Raw genomic sequence first — 17,375 nt, forward strand, 5'->3', positions numbered from 1 at the left:
AGGAGAGTGTCCAGCGTTCGACGCGTGTAACGTGGTACACGTGAACGCGCAGTCCCTGTCCCCTATCTCATCGTCATACTCATCATCCGTCCGTCGCGGCCGCCATATTGGCTTGCGTCTTGCGTCGCCGCCGTCGCCCCTCTTCCCCTCTTCTTCTTGTCACTTGCGTTTGCGTGAGTCGCGTGAAGTGAGCTGCGGGCTGCAGGCACGTGTCGCGAAAATAGAAACCCTCGGATCCGAACTGTTTATAATTATATATTTTAATTATATGATTTATATGGTACTGTTTAGATTGAGAGAAATATGATTTTACGGAAAACGACGCAAATTCATCGCTACACGTACGTATGTACATATACGCGCGTATGTGTGTGATAATATGTATAATGTGTGTTATCATATCATCGTGTCGTAATACACATAAATATGCATGGGTACAGGCGTATACCCTCAAGCACACTCATACTAACGATATATAACAAATGTGTGTATACATATACGTATATAACATACACACATATATGTATACATCTGCATGCATGTGCGCGCGCAATACACACGTCGCACGTGTCGTCTTGTCCGTTTTCGCAGTTGCGCCATGTGCGCGTTTTTCTTTACTCCTCTCCTTTCCCAACCCCTTATTCATTAACGTGCAGCTGCGACAAACAAGGAAACGGATGTCCCGATAAAGCCTTGCTCTATAAATTCACGAACCTGCATCGATTATTCGAAAGTGGACACGATCGCGTCTACTCGACACGATAAATTACTGTTACGATCTCCCCGCGATCGATACGTTTCCCCGACGCGGGTCGATGCGATCTTTCACGATTAATTTTTTTTTTCAAGGATATTGATCGATTTTTACGTCTGGATAGTCGTGCGTGTCGAAGGTGCACGGTGAAACGAGCATCGTGAGCGATAATGGTTCCCTTTTAGGTGTACTTTTAATACATGATTTGTCGCTGGTTTTCTCGCGGTTTTCGTCGATCATCGCGAACGAGCGTCGCCGAATACTCTTTCTCTTAAATGTACTTCGATTCGTTCTCACGAAAATGTTACGTATGAAAGACACATCACCGCACCGGCGGATTAGGCAATATTCGTTTATTCATTTGCATTGCTTTTCCGTCGTGCCTCGTCTCTATAAATAGACTGTTAAGTAAATGTACAATTTTGTCTTGATCAAATTCGCGGAACGAGGTTTGACCGCGAGACGCTTTCAAGCGTGCCGCGTTCAATGGCGGAGTCATCGTCTCGCCGATAGGCTCCCGGATGATGTAATCCGGATGTTCGCCATGTTTCCTCGCGACGGTTTCGCGTGAGGCACGAGATTCCTTTACACGGCTTCGCGGAATTCGTCAAGAATACGACGATCGATCGTTCGATCGCGCCGAGGAGATCACGGATTTTCGGCGATCGAAACATTTCCGGGCGACGCGACGGCACGGGGTCGGGGTCCCGCGCGGCGCCGCTACGCTCCTGTCCGTAGAGCGGCGCGGCGCTCTACCATTGGGGGACTACTTTTGCGTCGGGTAGGCGAGCGTGCGCATGTGCGTGTCGCGGTCCTCGAGCAGTACAGAGAAAATGAACTCCGTGGTGGTTTATAGCGGTACTACGAGCCGTAAGCCCGATGCTCCCGTCGTCGTCCGTAAGTGAATAGGAAGATCGATCGGCCGGGATGGAGGGCAGCGCGTCCAGGAACGAGTCCGGGATCACGCCAGGTAAACGCGGATGCCGTTAACGGTGGCATCGAGGGACGGCACGGAAGCGCGAGCGTGTGCCGTGCCGTCGCGCCGCGTTACGTGCCGCCGTCGCTAAAAGCGCCCCGCGCAACTCCTTCTCTTTTTCCAGAGCTGTACTTCCTGATCGTCAAGTTCCTCGAGGCGGGCATCTGTCCGGAGGCCGCGGCGGTAAGTGGGCGACACCACGGGCTCCGGCCCGAGCGCGCGACCGAGCCGTATACGAACGCGTCAGGCGAGCACTCAACGCGCTTTGTTTCAGGTGCTGAAGCGGGAACTGGAGCGTGCCGAGGTAAGCCGTAACGGCGGGCCCGACACACTGTATACAACGCGAGTCGCGGACCACATGGCTCGCACGTGGTTTCTGCTTGTCAAAACATTAGAATCTCAAGGTCACTGACCTTGGCCGGTCGTGAGGTATCGCGGCCGTTCGCGGGGCCGCAATCGGCGGCGATCGCCGATCGCCGATCGCGCCCGCCGATCGATCGGCATTGATTTTTCTCCCCCCCTCCTCCCCCGATCATCCCCCGTATGGATTTTTTTAGATCGCGCCTCTGTTCGCAGGTACTTCCGTCGCGATTCGATTGGGAGGGCAACGTGCACAGTCAGACGTTCGAGCAATTGGTGAGTACGGCACACCACGGTTGCGACATGGCGATCGGCAGAGGCGAAACGTGTGGGCCCTTCGACTCGCCGCGCGACGCAAGCCCGAGTCTCCCCCGCGGGGGAGACTCGGGCCGCGTCGCAAGGTGGTTCGATGAAATAATGCGCGCATCGAGTACCCCCCCGTCGATCCGCGGGGGGTTGCTCTCCACCCCCTTTGATCGCCGTGACTCCTCTCGCGTCGCCTCGTTCCCTCTCTGTCGCGCCCACGCAGCGACCGTTCGCCACGGTTCCCCCACCGCCGCCGTCCGTCGGCCAATGGAGGCGCGTCTCCGGCCATTTCGCGTGAGCTGATCAATGAATATAGACGCCCGCGGCTTGTTTGTGAAGTGCGGTTACGTGCGTGACGAGCAAGCCGCTGCGATTGGTCGGCGCGTCGGTGCGCGAGCGTCGATTGGTCGGTCGCGGGAACTACTTGATCGTTCGAATTTCTCGCGCGAACGTTCGGAGTCGGACGATCGGGCACGTTTTCGTTGACACAATTAGGGAACGTTAATTTCTAGTTTTGTGCAGTACTATTTCTTCTGCGTTACATGTAATTATTTTTGATTGATTCTCGTATTTTACACATCCAACACGAAGGATGTAGAACCAAATGACGCTTGAGAAAAATACACAACATGTGTTTAGGTAATGAAACTGAGTCTATACTTGAGTCCGACCGAAAAATCTGTTTTGCTTTCGGCTCGTTTTATAGCAAAAACAAATCGGAGTTTTGGTTGAGTTTCGGTTTCGGCTGAAATTGAAAGCGAGTTTCGGCGACGTAGCCGAAATTGTTTATCTTTCACAGATTTTTCAAAGACCTGTTTAAAAAATATTTTTATCTTATGTTTAGAAATTTTGTTATTATTGAAATAATATGATTATGATACTACGAATTGTGATAATAGCCTAGGATTGTGATAGTACGTGAAAATTTCGGTTTTTGGCCGAAATTGACACATAACCGAATATTCTTTTTCGGTTTCGACCGAAATTAAAAAAGATTGTTTTGGTGTCGGACTTCAGTCTAGACGACCTCTTTCTGCGAATATTCTATAATCTTGAAACCTTTCGACGTGGTACTCGATGTGAATTTGTAAATACTTGTCAAATTTCTAGACGTCGAATATTTATGGATTATTTCACAGTGATTTGGTTGAGAAATTGCGACGATTTTTTTAGGAAAAGAAATATCCTCACATTGGGCCGCGTTATTTGTTGCAAATATGTGCCAGAATAGGACCAGTGTTAGAGAAAGAAGTGCCGCCATGCGTTCGTGGAGTGATATCGCTTCTGGGAGCAGGCAGGCAGTCCCTGCTGCGTACCCACGAAGGTATGAAGATACTAATGCCTGATATCAATCATATTCTTTAATACAATTGATATTTTCTGGATTAAGACGTTCACTTCTGATGCATAAATTTTAAACATGGCGTTTGTGAAATTCTTTGTTTTTGTAGATTTTATGCGTCGTACATACAGCATTGTCGATTATTCTATAAGACTCGGTGGAAAACCTTTTCTGGAACTCCTCGGTAGCCTGTCAGTGCCTAACATAGGTAAGAGAGCTCGGTAGTCAACAGTTGTTTGTGCAAGATACATTTGTCATGTGTATTCTTAACGTGGGCACGTATTATGGGACTTTTCGGAATGGATTCTGATCAAAGTTTAGTTATTTTTCTAGATTTCTATTGTTTTCAAGGGAATACGGAATAATTCCGATCGGAATCCATTCCGAAAAGTTCCATAATACATGCCCAGTACTCTTCTAATTTTGCTTTCGGTGCAAATTGTTGATGTATAATTTTGTCGTGCATATCTTTCTGCCCACTAGTACGTGTACTTCAGGGACGTGAGAATTCTGGCCCCTTGAGCCGGAGGCAGGCGATACCTACAAAGTTCTACAGCAAAATGAAGTTGTATCGGCATACGTTGGGCCATCTATCCGCGGTATACTGCGTGCTGTATGATCGCACCGGCAAATATATTGTAACCGGAGCGGACGATTTGCTCGTCAAAATCTGGAGTTCCATTGACGGGCGTTTGCTCGCCACTTTCCGTGGTGCATCCGCGGAGATTATGGACATTGCGGTGAATTTCGAAAATACTCTGTTGGCAGCGGGAAGTTTAGATCGAGTAATACGGGTCTGGTGTTTCCAGTCGATGTCGCCTGTAAGTACACCAAAACGATGATACAGGAGATAAAGTTACTTTTCTAGGAGAATTATATTTTACTCATAAATTATATCTCTCTCAAGGTGGCAGTTTTAACCGGGCATTCAGGCATGATTACGTCCATTAATTTTTGTCCAATAGCGTGTAATGACGTTTACTACTTAGTCTCTACCAGTACTGATGGATCCGTAGCCTTTTGGTCTCATACAAAGAAACCGAACGAGAGAGCAGTATTTCAGTAAGTTTAGCTGATCAATTATATACAAGTAACGCAATAATTTTTCATCCTTACATATCCTTTTTCTGTAATATTACTTTCAACTTGTATAAACATTTTTATATGGGACAATCGCGTCGTTTTTGTTATAGAACAAAGCCCATTCAGTACCATGAGAAAATGAGGCCCGGCCAAGCGCAAATGATTTGTTCCTCCTTCAGCCCCGGAGGTGCATTTATGGCAGCTGGCTCCGCGGATCATAACGTGAGAGTTTACGCGATGTTAGGGGACGAAGGACCACGCAGAGTCCTCGAAATTGAGGCGCATTCCGATACAGTCGATAGTATTCAATGGGCGCACAGCGGCTTAAAATTCATTTCTGGTTCTAAAGATGGTACTGCGAACGTATGGCAATTCGAGCAGCAGCAGTGGGTACATAAACAGCTGCTCATGACGACAAAGCTCCCTGGGTGGGTTGTTTTTTTTTTATTTGGGTTTCTTAAAGAGATAAAGATTTCATTGAAAGATTCCATACCTTTAATGCAATGTGTTGAAAAATATTATTTTTTTTTTCTCTTTTTTTTACAGAGAACCAGAAACGGATGATGACTCTAACAAAAAGGCGAAAGTAACCATGGTTTGTTGGGACGTGAGCGACGAATTTGTTATAACGGCAGTCAACGATTATACGTTGAAAGTTTGGAACGCAAAATCGGGTGAATTGGTGAAGGTCCTGCGGGGACACAAAGATGAAGTTTTTGTGTTGGAATCGCATCCAATAGATCCTCGAATGATTCTCAGTGCTGGTCACGATGGCCAGCTTATTGTTTGGGATGTATTGCAAACAGAACCGATTGAGTGCTTTCAAAATTTTGTTGAAGGCCAAGGAAATTGTGCTATTTTTGATGCGAAATGGTCGCCCGATGGTACGAGGCTCGCCGCGACGGATTCTAATGGACATCTGTTGATGTACGGATTTGGTTGTGCAGTCGAGAAACTGAAAATCGTAAGCCTCCATTTGTATATTTCATCTTGTATCGGGTAGCACATTCCTAAATTATTTCTAAGTTATTACCTAAATTATTTTCAGATACCAAAAGAATTATTCTTTCACACGGATTATCGTCCTTTGATAAGAGATGGAAATAACTATGTTCTCGACGAGCAAACACAAACAGCGCCGCATTTGATGCCGCCACCATTTTTGGTTGATGTAGATGGAAATCCCTATCCGCCAGCGTTGCAGAGATTGGTACCAGGAAGAGAAAATTGTAGGGGCGAGCAATTGGTACCAAATATTGCAGTTGGTGCAGGCGGTAAGATAACAGTACAATTGCAAATCTTAAAAAGTTCAATAATTGAGACAGATGTTAGTCTTCAATAGCAAGAAAAATAATATTTTTATTTTTGCAATTATTTCTCCAACTTTTTCGGGGTATTCGGAATTCTTTTTGACGAATGATTGTTTTAATTAGAATAACACAAACCTTTCTATTAAATAGGCATGCAAGAAGTTATAGAAGGTCTTCCAGAACAAGAGCCTAGATCGAACATTGATCGATTAATCGAGGCTCTTGCTCAGAGACAAAATATCAATGGAGGAGCGGATGGAGAAGCGGTCGCCGCTGGTGCCGGAGAAGATAGGGAGAATAACGTCGCGGAACAACCGATTCGTCAAATAGCGAGTCCCCGTGGTAGTAGAGCTGGTTTGAGAAGAGAAGGCAACGTTGAAGGTGTTCGGCAAAGCAGCGGCAATTGGCAAAGGGATAACACTACTCCTTGGAATAAGCCTATGCTCGCGCGTCCCATTAATCCCGCTGTAATGGAGACTCAACTCAAAATGATGTAAATATTACATGGATTTTTTTTAATAATATCATGAGATAAATAAACGTATCAGAATGGCGAACAAATTTCATAAGAAACTGTCTTAAATGAATTGATCAGTTCTTCATTCGTGATACAAACAATATGCTGAATATGATGCTAATATTAATGTGAAAAGAACATATCGATTCTCAAATTAATTTACGTTTTGTATGTTATCTGTGAAGTCAAGCGATGGCCGATAATGAGATAGAAACTTGGCGACAGGAAATGCGACGGCGACCACAGCCTACCTCGAGCACTGCCACTGATCAAGGCAATATAGGAAATAAACTCGTAAACCGGAAACGTAATAGAACTACTAGGCACGGTTATAGAACTAGAGCAACGCGTGAAGAAGAGGAGGACGAATATGAGGTATTTCAGATACGATATTTAATATTAATAAATATTAACTCGTGGACAATCATGTTTGCTGTGTTGTAACGATGATTAAGGAGGTTGTACGGATTTATGCGGTTGGTTAAGCGTCGTGATACTTAACGTTTTTACAGAGTCCTGAAAACGCTGGCACGTCAGCGAGTTCAGCCAGTAGCAATAGTAACGATTCCACTGCTCACGAGGAGGATATGTGCTCCGATTCTAGCACTACAGATTCCAGTACTGAGTATTCTGATTGGATCGCGGATCACGGATTGAGTTTAGAACCGCCCAAACGCAGTAAACGGAAACCCGTGAAAAAACGGTCTGTCACACCCCAGAGTGAGACGGACAGAAGACGCAGTAGGCGTCCTAAGAAAAAAGTATTGCATATAGATATTATGACTTACGTTATTTTAATTTGACATTTTCTGAACTCTCTATCATCCTTATCCAGCAGGGAATACAAATAGCTAATGGTATTCGTGAAGTTCCTGAAATTTATCGACCTTCAGAATGGCTTACCGAAATAATACCGAGGAAAGCCCCTTATTACCCGCAGATGGGTGACGAAATAGTGTATTTTAGACAAGGTCATAAATTCTATTTAGATGCAATTAGGAATAAAAAGGTTTATGAGCTTAGTCCGCGGTGCGAGCCATGGACCAAGATAAATATTAGAGTATGTTTATTTTATTCTAGAGGTTAAGAAAGGTTTTTAATTATAGATGCTTTCCATTTACATCAAAACTCAGATAAATCTCACTTGTGACCTTATTCTGTCTTTATTATTCATTAATTGCCAAAAAGGATAGAACGACGTCACAAGTGAGAATTATCTGAGTTTTGATGTAAATGGAAAGCACCTTATATGGGACCAGCATATTTGATATTAATATCTTAAACACTGATATATGTAAATATATGTATATATACTAATCAGAAACTTATATTCTAGGCGCAAGAGTTTGTAAAAGTAGTGGGTATTAAGTATGAAATACGACCGCCTCGTTTGTGCTGTTTGAAATTAGCATTGATGGATGATGCCGGTCGGCTTACTGGGCAGAATTTTACTATTAAATACCACGACATGGCCGATGTCTTAGATTTCCTAGTGTTGCGCCAAACCTTTGATATGGCGCTGGCGCGAAGTTGGTCTCAGCATGATAAATTTCGTTGTATGATCGATGATGGCTGGTGGATGGGAAAAATTGTCGGAATGCAGCCATTAGACGAAGAGTTTCCGGAATCGTATTTTATGTCCATTCGCGTCAGATGGGATAATGGAGAATTTGAACGAATGAGTCCTTGGGATCTCGAGCCTATTGACGAAGATAGTAAGCTCGTTTAATTTGATTATCAAAATAGACGTTTAGTTTCAAATCGAAAGAGCAAACGGCACAATTGTAATATTTCATTTCGATGTAATATTTCAACATAACTTTCTGTCAAAATTTGAACTTAAATTTTTTTATTTAATTTACTTATACTTTTTAATTATGCACTAATTAATCGTTTAGGAGTTCCCACGGAAATCGGCGGTGCAGTTTCCGTCTTACCGGAAGAGAGACAAGCGATACTGTACCAACCCCATGCGGAGGAGTGGCCCATGGGTGACAGAGAAGCGACTTGTCGCCGAATCATACGAGGCCTGGATCAAGTAATGAGTCTCGCGATCGCAGAACCGTTTGTGGTGCCAGTGGATCTTAGTCTTTATCCAACTTACGCCTATATCGTGGAATATCCAATTGATTTGTCGACTATAAAAGCCCGTTTCGAGAATCATTTCTACAGAAGAATCACATCGGCGCAATTTGATGTTAGATACTTAGCAACGAACGCTGAACAATTCAACGAACCGCACAGTCATATAGTGAAAAAAGCGAGAATAGTCACTGACTTATGTCTACGTATAATAAAGTAAGATACATACAGAAGTGGCATTTGCAGAATCTTTATATATTTTTTTCTTTGCTTGTACGTTATTTAAATAACGTTTCTTACGTAGGGAAACTATCGATGTGGATGTTCCGGCAGTATATCACCAATTGAATGATACGTACCACTCTTCTGAATCGGAGATAGACGTAGAAAACAGACCCTCGACGAGTAAACCGAGATCTGCTTCGAGTAGAAATTTGCGTTCGCAAGAGATATCACAAGACTGGAAACTGGCGTGTCGCCAATTGCTGGAGAGTCTATGGCAGTGCGAAGACTCGATACCTTTCAGGTAAGTCAAGAGAAAACTTGAATTTTTAATAGCATTATTTTTTTGTATCTTAAGGAATATGAATGAGGAAATACCGACTGTTTTGCAGGGAACCGGTGGACAGATTAGAACATCCGGAGTATTATCAAATAATAGACACACCGATGGATTTGCGTACCGTCAAAGAGGATTTACTAGGTGGCAATTACGAAACGCCTGCGGAATTTGCAAAGGACATGAAATTGATATTCACAAATAGTAGGAATTTTAATACCAACAAACGCTCGAGGGTAAGTTGATATAATATTTGCCTGCTTTATTTATAACTCCGCATTTCCTTGATGTTCGGCTATTCGTACAGATATATTCAATGACAATAAGACTGTCGGCCATGTTCGAAGATCACATGCATAGGATACTTTTAAATTGGAAATCGGCGAGTAGACGTAAATGTAACAATAATAAAAACAATGAGAAAAACAATGAGAAGAAAACAAGAGCGAAAAGAAAGAGGAGACAGAGGAAGAAACCTAATTTAAGTAATGGCACAGGTAAGCGCTTATTATTGAATCGTGTAAACGTAACGCGATAAAATGTAAATTGTTTTATGTACAGGACCTTCCAAATCAAAATCTGCTCCTAGCGATGACGACGAAGACAATGTAGACAGTGAGAACGACGACGACGAGGAGTCTGGTAAAGAGCAGAAAAAGAAAAATTTTGACATATTTGCACCTGGTACGCGCGTGTACCTTTTTTTTCCAAATTATCACTTTGTTATATATCGCGTAAGGAGTTTGTCAAATTTTGGAAATATTTTCAGATATTTTCAGCAGAGAATTATTTTGTCATCTGCGTATTTTGAATTTGAAGAAAAAGACCCTATACTTTGATAAAACTACGAATTAAACAAAATTTTTACCAAGTATATTTATGTTGTGTTAGGCCACAAAGTTTGACAAACTCCTCATGATGTATGCTTTATACGGTCGTCTTAATTTTCAAAATGGGTAGTCAATAGATTGGGATTTGTTACCAGCAACGATTACAATCTATTACACCTTTATAGTTTTCATGGCCTGAACCAATTTCTTATAATTAAATTACTAATCTTAATTTTACTTCGCTTTCTAGGACCATCTCGGATGACGAACGGTCACACGAAGCGGTCTAATTCCGGCCCGTCCCGGCCAACGTTGAAACTGCGAATCTGCCGGTCGACCGTAACGAAGAAGCCGAAAGATAGTGATAGTGACGCTAGTGAGTCGGAAGCAACGTCGGACAGTGATAGCAGTGACAGTGCCCCTGTCCGAAGAACTAGAGCGAGGACAGCGATACCCAGTGTTAGTGCCGATTCCGATTCTGGGGACGATTACACGCCCGGCGGTCGCAGCAAGCAGGTTCGCAAGAATCGCGGCAAAAATATTAAAAACGGTAAGCAATCCAAATCTAAAGTGAAATCGAACGTTATCGCGGACGACGACGACGACGACGATGACGATGAGTACGTTGCGGAGAGCAAGGCGAACGAGGATAACGAAGAGGACGAGGAGGAATTCCTAGCGCCAGACTCTACGGAGGAAAGCGAAGAAGAGAAGATCATCAAAAGAGATACTAGATCACGAAAGTTAGTAACTGAGAGCGTGCAAAACCAAAAATACACCGCTAACAATGGAAAGAATGATAACAGCGATAGCGAGAGCGAAAACGACGATGAAGAAGAAGAGCAGGAGCAGGAAGAGGAAGAAGAGCAGCAGCATATTCAACATAAGGCTAATCATCAAGACTCGGAGGACAGTGATTATTCCTACAGAGGATTCAGATCGTCGCGCTCGAGTCCTCGGAAGCAGCGCAATTTTGTGGACTCGGAGAACACGACGCAGCACAGCAGCAGGCGATCCTCGGCTCGGAAGCGTCCCTGTTACAACGAGGATAGCGACGATAGTACTACGATGCCGGTGAGAAACCGGCGCAAGATCAAGCGTCGCTCGTACGCCGAGGATAGCGACGAGAGCATACCGGAGCCCGGCATCAGCATAAGTAGCCGAGGTCGCATACGTAAAATGACACCGCGCGCCCGCGCTTATCTTCTAGATTCGCCCTCTACCTAAAACGGCATCTCTCTAGGTAAAAATTACGTCGAAGAATTTTCAATAAGAATTCTGGAGATTGATAGTATCATGCCGCGCGTTGAAAGCTCGGATCATTATCGAAGGAACTGTCCAAAGATGAATGGAGATGAATGGAGTTTTCAATCGATCGGTCTTCTTGATCTCGACGCTTGCTTCGTCGTTACGCTATTTTCCATCTTGCGATATAGAATGAATCTCCGATATGGTCTTCGGAGATAATACAATGGTACACGAGTTTCCGTTATCGGAGATAATACAGTGGAAACTAAAATAAGGTTTGATTTCCGGTCTTTTTCTTCTACGCTGGAATAAAACGTTTACTTGTATAAAAGATCGAGATTGTAAAGCGAATCGGATTGCGCAGGCGCTTCTGCTAAGTACTTCTATTTTTATGAAGCGGCTTGTTCTATAAAAAAAAAACGCTATTTCTTTTTTACATTTACCTATACTGACGATCTGAATAATACATTGGCTCAATGGTACAAACAAAAACAGTGTGTGAACGGACACGCGACATTTTCCATTTTTTACAAGTCACTCTGTACTATTTTATTTGCGCGTTCAACCGAATTTAATAACGATAAGAAAATCTGTATAAAGTTTTACGTATTCTAAAGAAAATTATATCGAAAATTCTATATAATCGTGTTGTTGTACAGGTACGATGATTATCTTGTTAACCACCTTGAAAGTGTAGAAACAGGAGCGCGTCTTCGCGAAAAGATGTTGGTCCTAACGCTTATATGATTGCTTCCATTGATTTCAAAAGTTCAGCTGACAAATGAAATTTTCATGCTATTGATTATAAAAAAGAAAGGAAATCGTGTTGTTTTATAAAACAGTTTTCAGTCTCATTAAAGCAACAAAGGTTGAACAATGCACTTATGAAATTTATCGAGTTATCGTTTTAAATAGGTCTTCGCATTATCATTGTAATGGTTGTTCATTGAAAGTTTATGAGCTCATGTTGAGAGACTCTTGTTTCCTCACTGCAGTCATATTGAATTAGAAAACCTTTTCGATTCATGGATAAATCGATAAATAGCTACAAATCTTTATAATTAAAATTAGCTATAAATAGCTATATAACTATCTATCACGAAGTCCACTTTACTGGAAAGATAGGACATGCAGATTTGAGAAAAGAAAAAAAAAGAAATTTTATTTATTTATTTTTTGTTTTATACAGCATAAGCAGTTCATAAGATTTTGCTTGATTTCGCAATTCAGTAGAACTGCAATGAGACAATCAAGAGCCTTTGTACAATTTTTTAAACATGTTTCACTGTAAGAACATGAATCAGTATTCGTTTTATCTATGAAAACTCTCTCTTTTCAAGAGAAAAACGTAATGTAATTCAATGTGAGTTTTGCATTGCTCCGAGAGAAAGATCTATGCAGTTCGTTACACACAATGGTTACCTCCTTAGACAGCGGACTTGTAATTTGTATTTTTAAGTTATATTAAATGTGACATGTGCGATAGCGACAACGGTTTGTTGTTAGCATACGGAGAGAACTGGATCTATTTTTTTGAATGTGATGAACAATATTTGGGAGTACAACAAGGCATCTTTATAATTATCTTCTCTTCTTTTTTCCCTTTTTCTTCCTCCTTTTCTCTCTCTCTCTCTCTCTCGACAAATCCTGCCTTTTCGCTTCTCACGAGTTTACTTAAGTTTACCGCACATCACATGTAGAAAAGTGAGTCCGCGTGCGTGTAAATATACATACATTGTATCCAGTCGAGTATAATTCTTATTTCTTCTTCTTAATATTGACGTTGCATAAGATAAATTGTGTATATGGTCTGTAGTTCGCGTGTGAAATAACGATTTTTTACATAGAATTTGTACATCTGTTACGGTTTTAAGGAAGTCACGCAATTTTAGAATTTTTCACGAAGGCAGATAGAGACGTTTTCCAGGTTTATATAACGCGAATTTCAACAGATTATGCATTACGTAGTTGTATGAATGAATTATGTCAGAAGACAGTTGTGCCGCCAGCAGCTAAACACCGTTCATCAGGACACATGCACAAACATCAGAAGTCTTGACTGTCTCGAGCCATTGTGATATTAGTTTAAGAATATCAAATATATGATAATGTAAATTATCTAATTAGGATTATAATGGATATTTTTTTAATGACTTACATAAGACAGTCATATCACATGTAGATTCGATAATGCATACAGCCTTGGATTAATATTAATTTAATGATGTTAACTTTGGTCTCACTCTAAATAATCTTACAATAACGAATATACTTCACGTGGTGAACATCCAGGAATAATATAATTTCATGTATATATGCTCCGTCAAAGACGTATGCGGGAGTTATAAAACGCGGAGTTTAATACGAAACAGTTATGTTTTATGTACAGTTTGACACTTATTCTGTTGTGAAATCAACGTGCTCTGTTATATACAATATGGTTCTCCGAAACCCACCGCCACCAATAAAAAGATTAAATTATTTTATATGTGTCTACTTGTGAATTATTTATGCCATCAATCTTGAAAATTTTATGAAAGAGACATCAGTCTTTTCTAATTTCATTAAAAAATTCCATTCAAATTTAGTTTTAAAGTTTGACGGGTCGTTTTCAAAATTAATGGCTTATTTATGTTGAATCCTCAAATATATCATTACTTGTATTATATAAGGTATTTTATAAATTTTAAATCAGACTTTAAAACTTTTCATGTAAAATTGTACGTACATTTATGAAATGAATTTACAGGCTTGCTATAGAAAACTAAGAGGAAGATTGATTGATGAACAAGGTTCTATACAAGAGTATACAATTAATGGTAATTAACGATTTATTTTTATAAGTTAATTATAATAGGGATATTTACAAATATTAAGGGGATTGAATTTGGAAATTAAAAAAGACATTTTCCGGCTCTTGTGTATTCATAATGTACGAAATATTTTATTTTAATATTTCGCCTATCTGTTACATCTCTAAATTGGCGATACGAATATTGTATGAAGAGATGCTTACACGCGAAATGGTCTCTCTAGTTTCGATAATTTATAATTTTATAAAATGGCAGCCATATTTTTGTGATTATGTAGTGAAAGTGTAATAGTAGGATAAAATGGGTAACTTCTTCAGTCACATACGTCTTGCAATTCCGAACGTTTCCATTATCCGTACAACTTTGCTATACCTATTTATATATATCTAATTTAATATAAAAACAAAATATTTTAATATTGCAGAACAACATGTTCATCTACGAACGAGATGTGTCTATTTAGAAAAATTGCGCGTTTTCTATTCCGCGAGAGATAACTAGAATGTTTGAAGTCTCAATATATGCATAACGTCATCTTAAAAGTGTATTTTCAAGAGCCTAAGAGTTAATGTTATATGGACAGGCTTCGATTTGTTGCTCTTAACAAAAGTGAAATGTATAATTAAAAAAAAAAGTATATTTTTCAATAATTGAAGATCTGAAATGCACTGCAAGTTATCGGATTCAGGAAGAAAAGTTTTTCGGCTAAAGAGAAGAAGCCTTGCTCATTGGACACTTTCGATGAAGTCAAACTTGTCTAGTCCACTTGGATCCATTCATAGGCAATACCTTTAATCAATCTTATCCCACGGAATGCCATAATCTGGTGAGGGGTACTCAGGCGGAAGATGAATACTGTTCTTTAAGCCTATGGAATTCAATTTCCTTCTGCAAGTATTCCTTGACGAAAGGGTGCTCTAAGTGGGAATCCTTCAACTGACTTAGGTAACGATTCGCCACTTCCGGCGGTTTGCCCATATGCTGCGAGAGGACAATCATATTGATCAGCGTATCTGGATTATTGCTATCTTTATCGAGAGCTTCTTGCAGGGCCGTCTCCGCCTCCTCGTACTTGGCCTGTCCAATGAAGCAAGTGGCCTGGCCATTCAGCAACATGCTCGTGCTGGAATGCTTGTCGATCATTTCCTGGAATAATTCATAACCTTGTCAGAAAAAATATCAAGTAATTTTAGGTGAGACAAACAAAAATTCGAAAATATTCGCGTCACACACATCCAAGGGATTGACGACTTTTCTCACCTGAAAGATGTAATAAGCATCTTGCAGTTTGTCACCACCGCTGCTGATGTTTATCCACGCCTGCGCGAGCTGAGTCAGGGTGTCGTCGTCGTCCTTCTCCTGCATCAACTTGAGCTCCTTGCGAGCCAGATCCAGACGGTCCATCTTGAGATATATCTGTAACGTCAGCGCCATGCACTCCAGATTTTCGGAGGAGCATATCACTCGATGGGCAGCCTCCAGATTTTTCTCGTGGTAGTAAACGGTCGCGGCCACGATCAGGAGATTGTGGTTCTCGTAATTTACATTCTTGGTTTCCTTGTCCAGCTCGGCCACTATAGCCTCCCGGCGATGCGGATTGGCGAAATAGTCGGCCAGGGTCTTCAGCGGCTGCAATTCCGGCGGGGACGAATTGTTGATCTCGTCCAGCACCACACGGAACTTCCTCTGCGCTATGTACGCGCGATAAAGGAAGACGTCACGCTCCATAGCCACTTCAGGAATGGACGTCTGCGGAAAGAGATGAGACTTGTATTGGTAACAATTGCAAAACGGACGAGTTTACTCCGCAAATCAGGTGATATATTATTAAAACTCGGTAGGAGAAATATGTTATGGAATCACTATACTTTTCTCTAGTGTACAAATTGAAATTGAGAGCTAAAGATTCAATGAGAGAGAGAGTTGCTTATCTTTCATTGACTTGTCTGGTATCTGGAAACTCAATATTAACTATTTTGTGATAGCAACACTACTACTTCAAAGTTCTATTTTTTAAATACAATACAAGAAAAATTGTGTAACATATGTCTTTTTAAATCTGAAAAAGCAACAATGCTGTATCAGGGAAACGTTGCTAAGACGAGCGAGCGTAATGCTTAGGAAGAATGGCAATGACAGCCGTCCACGTTGGGAATTCGAACGGAGCAGCGCGTGGCATAGCGTCCGCGAGACGCGTCACCGTCGGGATGGGATGTGACTTTCACCTTGATCTTCTGCGCCTCGTTGATGCATTGCTGGTAGTTGCCGATGTAGAAATTATTTCTCACGTTGAAGAGATCGTTGAAGTCCTGCTGACGTGCCATCTTGTCGCTCATCGTCGGCGCTGAGCTCTCCGAGTTTCGGATATAGGCTATGTGCCGAGTGCCGACATAAACCGCTAGTATTGTACTGGCGTACTCGGTACTGGTACTTGGCACTATACTGGCAGTACTGAAAAATTATTCCGTGATTATCAGGCGCGGCGCAATGCGACAGCATCTAGTAACATCACAAACGATGTCAAGACGATAATATTGTAATATAAATAAATAATACAAATTATATGATATATATTATAAAATATGTTGCATTTAATATATTATTATTTATGTTACGGCCGTATAATCTCTGTACTAGGGTACTTTGACTAAAGTCCGATTAATTGGCGATTAATTCAACCGGCAAAGTGTCTGTATCAAAAGATACTGCAAAATATCATTGACAATTTTTACCAGTGTAAGCAATATATTTAAGATACTGTTTTAAAATGAAATAACTCGAAAATTATCTATGAGCTCTACAAAATTTATATCGGTTTTTTTTTCACTCGGTATCAAGAATATCTTTATAACGTATAAAATTAAAATATTAATTACCGCAAGCTCCGATTAACTTGATCGATGATTAATTTATCAAATAATATTGTAAATAGCATTTTAATAATTTTTTAAATTGTATATCTTTTCAACATACGAAAAAAAATTAGGTCAATGAATCATGTAGAGATTTTTGCATCAAGCGATTTTGTAGATTGAATTGATCACCGATTAAGTTAATCGGAGTTTAGTCGAGGTAGTCGCAAACGTGATTTGATTATACATATGAGTAAAGGATTATATTCTTTACAGATACAGTGTGCTCCAAATTCAAATAGTTGCGCAGCAGGCATGCCTGCGTAAAAATAATTCGAACGTA

At 41.1% G+C, this 17,375-nt stretch overlaps 2 protein-coding genes across 4 annotated transcripts; one reads left to right on the forward strand and one right to left on the reverse strand.

Moving 5' to 3' along the window:
- Window positions 1-203: 203 nt before the first annotated feature.
- On the forward strand, window positions 204-13,853 carry Brwd3 (bromodomain and WD repeat-containing protein). 3 transcript variants are annotated; one of them, XM_071715548.1, is made up of 23 exons: window positions 204-341; window positions 1,611-1,724; window positions 1,855-1,913; window positions 2,005-2,034; window positions 2,307-2,366; window positions 3,570-3,720; window positions 3,848-3,946; window positions 4,222-4,559; window positions 4,646-4,800; window positions 4,932-5,249; window positions 5,368-5,785; window positions 5,870-6,095; window positions 6,282-6,624; window positions 6,834-7,023; window positions 7,161-7,409; window positions 7,484-7,708; window positions 7,985-8,363; window positions 8,547-8,946; window positions 9,035-9,256; window positions 9,345-9,525; window positions 9,597-9,786; window positions 9,851-9,973; window positions 10,370-13,853. In XM_071715548.1, exons 2-23 carry the CDS (start codon window positions 1,682-1,684, stop codon window positions 11,344-11,346), a joined length of 5,376 nt encoding a protein of 1,791 aa, XP_071571649.1. In that variant the 5' UTR covers window positions 204-341; window positions 1,611-1,681; the 3' UTR covers window positions 11,347-13,853. The 3 variants fall into 3 exon arrangements, with proteins under 3 accessions (XP_071571649.1, XP_071571659.1, XP_071571667.1); XM_071715558.1 differs by lacking the exon at window positions 204-341 and having other exon boundaries at window positions 592-1,724; window positions 7,487-7,708; XM_071715566.1 differs by lacking the exon at window positions 204-341 and having other exon boundaries at window positions 593-1,724; window positions 9,851-9,931.
- A 327-nt stretch (window positions 13,854-14,180) lies between these two features.
- Epsiloncop (coatomer subunit epsilon) lies at window positions 14,181-16,601 on the reverse strand. The gene is made up of 3 exons (XM_071715590.1): window positions 16,406-16,601; window positions 15,441-15,929; window positions 14,181-15,326 (listed from the first exon to the last, which is right to left on the reverse strand). The coding sequence occupies exons 1-3, from the start codon at window positions 16,514-16,516 to the stop codon at window positions 15,018-15,020; spliced, it is 909 nt and encodes a 302-aa protein (XP_071571691.1). The 5' UTR covers window positions 16,517-16,601; the 3' UTR covers window positions 14,181-15,017.
- Between the last annotated feature and the right edge of the window lie 774 nt (window positions 16,602-17,375).

Source organism: Temnothorax nylanderi, unplaced genomic scaffold (assembly GCF_030848795.1).
Source record: "Temnothorax nylanderi isolate EJ_2023f unplaced genomic scaffold, tnyl_v1.0 TNYL_tig0006_pilon, whole genome shotgun sequence".
NCBI lineage: Eukaryota > Metazoa > Arthropoda > Insecta > Hymenoptera > Formicidae > Temnothorax > Temnothorax nylanderi.